Source organism: Poecilia reticulata, linkage group LG2 (assembly GCF_000633615.1).
Source record: "Poecilia reticulata strain Guanapo linkage group LG2, Guppy_female_1.0+MT, whole genome shotgun sequence".
NCBI classification, from domain to species: domain Eukaryota; kingdom Metazoa; phylum Chordata; class Actinopteri; order Cyprinodontiformes; family Poeciliidae; genus Poecilia; species Poecilia reticulata.
Window position 1 is genome coordinate 24,383,626 of NC_024332.1, and position 6,207 is coordinate 24,389,832.

General features: G+C 41.7%; 1 protein-coding gene across 1 annotated transcript in view; it reads left to right on the forward strand.

The window, feature by feature from the left end:
* caska (calcium/calmodulin-dependent serine protein kinase a) overlaps positions 1-6,207 on the forward strand; it is a 145,991-nt gene that overhangs the window by 55,947 nt on the left and 83,837 nt on the right. The window contains exon 2 of the mRNA XM_017309183.1: positions 2,115-2,227. Coding sequence (XP_017164672.1) covers positions 2,115-2,227 — 113 coding nt within the window. The remainder of the gene's footprint in view (positions 1-2,114; positions 2,228-6,207) is intronic.

Below are 6,207 nucleotides of genomic sequence, written 5' to 3' on the forward strand. Positions count from 1 at the left end.
ATTAAAAAAACTGATGATCTGCTGCATGTCATCCGGCGAGTTAATGGTGGCTCAGCGGGAAGGCGTCCCCACCTGCCAGTCAGTCATGTAAGACATCATCACATTTGTAACCCGGCTGCTTCTCCTCGGCCTTCCAGCCGCTGCGCTGTCGCTGAGTAAACAACTATAGAAAGTACTTGGAGGGATTAAGAGCACGCTGCTGCCAGAGATAGCCTGCATGTCTATTCTTAGGACAGATCAGCTGCTTCATTTATCTTTAAATCCACACACGCTGACATGTTGACTTGCTGACACGCTTAGATCGCCACGCATTGTTGAGGCAGCGTGAGGGCCGGGCAGAGCCCAGTACCATGGTGAGGTCTGGAGCTTTATGAGACACAGGTCTTTTCCTGCACCTTGCACTTTCACCCCAACTTGATGATAATAAACCAGAGACACTAAGTGGACTCCTTTAGGGCCACTCCCTCACGTCTGTGCAGCTCTGGTCTGCTGCTGAACACCAACTATGTTTCCTTTGCCCACGTCATTGTGCAATTCGACATTTTGAAAACTAAATTTGTGTCATGGAAGCACGGCAATTTCGAAAAGTTTTGGCACAGCTTTTTTTGGCCTTATTGAAATAAGTTTATATTTCAAAACTGCAATGGAAATATTTATTCATATCGCAGGAGTCACATGATCAAAAACCAGATGTTGCCACTGGCACAAACCACGAAGAAAAAGGCGACAGGAAGTGGTAGGAGGTTGATGGCGCGGTTTGCTTTTTAGTGACTTGTTGTATGGACAAACTCATTCTTGTGTGAGTTTAATTGCGTTTCTTTCATGAAAACGCAGCAATTCTGGAGCTGTGTTTTTTCCACAGTTTTCACTCCATGCCACTGTTGATTTATTTTTAAGCAGTTATGAGTCACAGTGGCAAAATCTGAAACTGTTGCTCCGCAAGTTACTCAACAGGTTGTTGCTATGGTTACCACTGAGTCCACTAACCTTGATTAGCTGGCCGTGAGAGGTTGAGCGGCTAAAGTCGTTCCTCTGCCTACATCTCCCAGAATGCTGTGGTGTTCTGGATCTGAGTTCAGTCAAATTATTGAACCATTCAATCAGACGTATTATCTGTTGATATGGATCACGTGTCTATTGCCATATTTATTATTGATGAACTGACCAATCCTAATTAACATAATTAAATATTGCAATAATATTGATTTTGTTTGACCCAAATATTACTCAGTCTTCTTCCTCTATGTTTTCATACTACTCATAGCAGTCATTGCTAACTGCTATGCTAACATTAGCATAATGATTTTCTGTTTTGATGTGATTCATTGATAAGATGGCCTGTTGCTCATTTTGGCATCTCGGGTTGATCATGGATATATCACCATCAACGTCAAAGAAGGAAAAATAGAAAAAAGGAAAACAAGCACTAGAAAAACTACATGCTAAAAAAAAAATAAAAAATGAAAAAAGCTGTCTCATTTAGCCATGTTTTATTTTGAAATTGAATCTGGTGGAAAAACTTGGATGAGTTTTTGTTTCTTTTCTTTATGTCATGGAGTTCAGAAATGCTGACTTGCAGATTAGCTGGACCTCGTTATACGTGGAGGCCAGGGATCCACAGTCACCCATTATTTCCTATAATTTTGAAATACTTTAGACTGCCTCTAAGAACACTTATTGCCTATTTTAACAGTCCAAACACCAATTATACCTTAATATCCATCAACACATTTACAGTCTCCTTCATTTCTGCTCTTAGTGTTACAGTCGATCACTGTCAAGGAAAACGAATGGCGCTCTTGGATTGGATGCTTTGAAAATGGCGGCTGATAGCATGTCTAATAGCATCGCGCCCATGAATTTTGGCTGCATTTTTTTCATATTACAGTAATGCTCTACAGAAAAAGGCGAGGCTTCACTGCACCTACGTTTCTACTGGTTACATTCATGTCTTCTCCTTTGAAACTGGCATGTTCTCATCAGTAGCACTTTACGCTAACTTTAGCCTTCATTTTGGCACCGATGGCTCCTCCTCTGTGTTTGTGGGTGTGAAATCAGACCAATCAGATGTTTCCGTGTGCTAACTGATCTCTCTGTCCGTCTGTGTTGCACAGGGGTCCCTTCAGCGTGGTGAGGAGATGCATCAACAGGGACACGGGCCAGCAGTTTGCTGTCAAAATCGTGGATGTGGCCCAGTTCACGTCCAGCCCTGGTCTCAGCACAGAAGGTGGGGCCGTCACTGATGAAACCATCTCTACTTCCTTTGTCTTTCAGTCTATCTGTTAAGTCGTGTCCAAGAGTAAAGGGTGTGAGTGTGAGTGTGTGTGTGGGTGTCCCATGCACAGAATGCTGTTGCTGAAGAATAGGTGATAGCCATTCACACATTTAACATCTATTCTTATGCCAAGTTAATTAGCAAGCCTCAAAATGTGAAAAGCTGTTTGTGATTATCCAAGCAATATAAAACATGCTGCCCTGAATCAAGTCATTTCTAGTCAATTAATGAAATATGAAGATACATTTGAAGATGAAGATCATTTATTCCCTTTGTCTTACTGTTGAATTACCTCAGAAACTGCTCAAGAACGCTTCATGTGTGTGTTTTTTAAAATCTGAAGATAAAAATCCAGCTTTCTTGGTTCGTGTCAACTGCTATGCKAACATTAGCATAATGATTTTCTGATTTGATGTGATTCGTTGATAAGATGGCCTGTTGCTCATTTTGTTAACTCGGGTTGATCATGGATATATCAACATCAAAGAAGGGAAAATAGAAAAAGGGAAAACAAATACATTCTTGTGTGTTTTGGCCTTTCATAGACACAAAAAAAAAATCTATTTTATACCACTAAAAAGGATTACTTATAAAAACTCAGAGGACAGTGGAGAGTTGAGAGAACTCCATATTTGTGTTCACCTGACAAAATGAAGATTTAAAGTCTGCGACAAATAATGCGCCAGCACATCCACATGCTTGGTCTGACATGTCTCCAAATCAAACTAGTTTTTTATTTTAATAACTTTATATTTTAATACGCTATTTAAAGGTAGTTCAACCTGTTTACCTGACCGTCCACACAAATGAACCTCCTCGTGCCATGTTTAATTCCTAACAGGAAGTCATAGCTATTTTGAAGCAATCTGATTGGCTGACAGGTTTTAGCTTTGCGCTACACTGCCCCCTGTGGGTTTGGCATGTTTGAAACAATAATCAGTGGCAGACTTGAGCTGGTTTGTGTGGATGAAGTCCTTTCTGAAACCTATCCTACATGTACGACACCATTTTATTTTTTAAACGATGCAGCAGAGATTTTTTTTATAAAAACCCGTCTATATGTGGACAAGATCTTAAAGGCTGCAAGGGGAAATAGTTAGATTGACATCAGTTAATTAATATTCTTGGTTTATAACATAGTTCTGCAACCTCACATAAAACTTTGATACCAATCATTTTAAAAAAGCTTTGATCGGGGTTGGATTAGGACATCTTTGCCTTTCTACACACTTCTCATTAACTCTGTTGGAGTTTTCCCGTTTTGTTATGTTGTGATTGGACTGGTCCACTGTGGCACTTCATTGCCAAATAACACCATGGGCACCTTAACAGCGACTGCTCATGAAACAACAGACGGTTTCTATTGACTATAATGGTTTTGGTCAATTCTAACCAGTATTTCCCACTTTGTGTTGCACCATGGCAGACTTTATTACAGGACGTTAAAAAAATCGCTCCAGCTTGCATTAACTATACAGACATTTAAGGTATTAGAAAAGCAGGAGTCCTCCCTGCTTTTCTAAACTCGGTGAGCTTTTTATTTTTCAGTTTATTACAGAGTTGTTGTGCACCAGTAATCCTGAAAAGACTGCTGAGTATCGTCTAGACAAAACATGCAGAGGACTTATCCGACATCTCCCACGGGCCAGGAGAGCGACAGAGGGAGGGATGAGGGAACAAAAGAGGAGGAGAGATTGAATTACAGATATTCACAGGGTGGAGTACGGAGCGATAAGCTTGATACAATGGAGAGGGAGCGAGGAGGAATGCAGAGAGAGCGGCCGGTCTGCTGAAAAGCAGTTTACCACAGAGTCCATATTAAACAGTTTGAGAAGCGTGGCTTTTCTCCCCATCATGTCTCACTGCGGTGAACCTTTTTTTTTTTTGTCACTCAGGAAGACACCATGCAATATTGAACTGCTCTTGTCAACAGTTTATCCATCCATTTTCTTACACCCTTGTCCCTCAGTGGGGTCGGGAGGTGCTGGTGCCCATCTCCAGCTAACGTTCCGGGCGAGAGGTGGGGTCACCCTGGACAGGTGTGTCGCAGGGCACCAGTCTGTCGCAGGGCAACACAGAGACACACAGGACAAACAACCATACACACACACACACACTCACACCTAGGGACAATTTGGAGAGGCCAATTAACCTGACAGTCATGTTTTTGGACTGTGGGAGGAAACCGGAGAACCCGGAGAAAACCCACGCATGCACAGGGAGAACATGCAAACTCCATGCAGAAAGACCGGGACCGGGAATCGAACCCAGAACTTTCTTGCTGCAAGGCAACAGCTCTACCAACTGCGCCACTGTGCAACCCTCAACAGTTTATTATTTTCTTAAATTCAAAGCCTTTGTAGAAACCTGTTTTTCTTTTTTCAATGCTGTATTTTGACATATCAACCCTGGAAATCTCTGCTTTCAGGTTTAATGGCTAAATTTGGCATCAGATGACTAATCAGAACAGCAGATCTGAAACGGGGTATTACTAATAAAAACATTCAACTGTAATCCTCGGTGCATCTGAGATTTTCCATCTTTAAAGCAAAGTGAAACCTTTGTTGCTGCTTTAATCAGAGATGAAAAGAGACGTATTAGATACATTAGATGCAGGACGTTAAATTACGAAGTAAAATTTATTTTAAGTCATATTTGATATTTATAGCATTTTATGACCGCTGATACAGTKACTTGATTGTGCTGCCAAATGGCACCACGTGCTTGGAAAACACATAATGCCGCCCCTTTAATAATCGAGATGCTGGAATCATTCGATACTTCAAACTTAAATTCTCCAAGGGTATGAACAGTTTTGGATTCATGAGCCAGAAACACCCTGAACACAGCCCAGACAAATGGAAGTGGGTCAGAACGCTTTGTGACTTGGGAATGGATTGGTCAACCACGGCTCACACACACACACAGACACACACAGGCCGTGTCCGTCTGATGAATAGGTCAGCCCTCTGAGGGGAGGAAAGTGAAAACCAAGCTGGAGAATGAAGAAAATTCATCATGCGCCATCAGCCTCCCTGATCTTTGAGCTCTCACCTCTTCTTCGTCTTCCTCCTCCGTCCTCCATCCTTTATCTGTCTCCTCCTGCCGTCTTCATGTTCTGTTTCTGTCCTGGCTGCAGAAACGGACGGGGATCCYATCTGCTCGTTGCTCGCTTTCCTGCCTTTTATTTCCATTTAGCAGAGGCTTCTTGCTGACTGTCTCTTTCCTTCCCTCGTTTGTCCCCTAAAACAGCCCCGTTCCCAACAGCCTGGTTATGGGGCTGAGTGCCAGCAGAAACATCAAGACGGCTACATTTAGTCGCCTCTTTGCCTTGTTTACGCATTTCAGAGAAGGAATCATATCGGCCCTGTTCTGTAGCGTCAAAATGAAATTGCTTTAACTTGGATTAGAGTCTAATTTCACTGTGGAGCTCTGCATGTGCAGCTGATTTTAATAATCTGACTTCACCATATTCGGCGGAGTCCTAATAACATGGGAACAATGCCTTGTAAGTGAAATAATCTGTAGTACTTTATCAAAAATAAGGAATTATTGACTAAAAACAAGCTTCTACAGCTTGCTGAAAAGTTACGTGTAAGTTAGTAGACTTGAAATAAGATAAAACTAAGATATTTGTACTAGAAATTAGACCAAAAAATAGATGGTAGGATTTAGTGTTTTTACAGTGTAAACACCTTCTTAAAGTCATAGCGGCTAACAAGCTGCTGAACTTGCGGGTTCACTTAGTTTGTCCCATGAATGAACAGACAGATCTACACCGTCTCTCCACACTCTTCCATCAGGCCTATAGTTTTCCAGTCAGATCCACGTCTTCACACTTTCTTTAAACATTTATTTGTCAATAATGCTGTTGATTACACTTCAGCTCCATAATCAATGGATGTATCCTGGTTTCGATTGCTCCAACACGC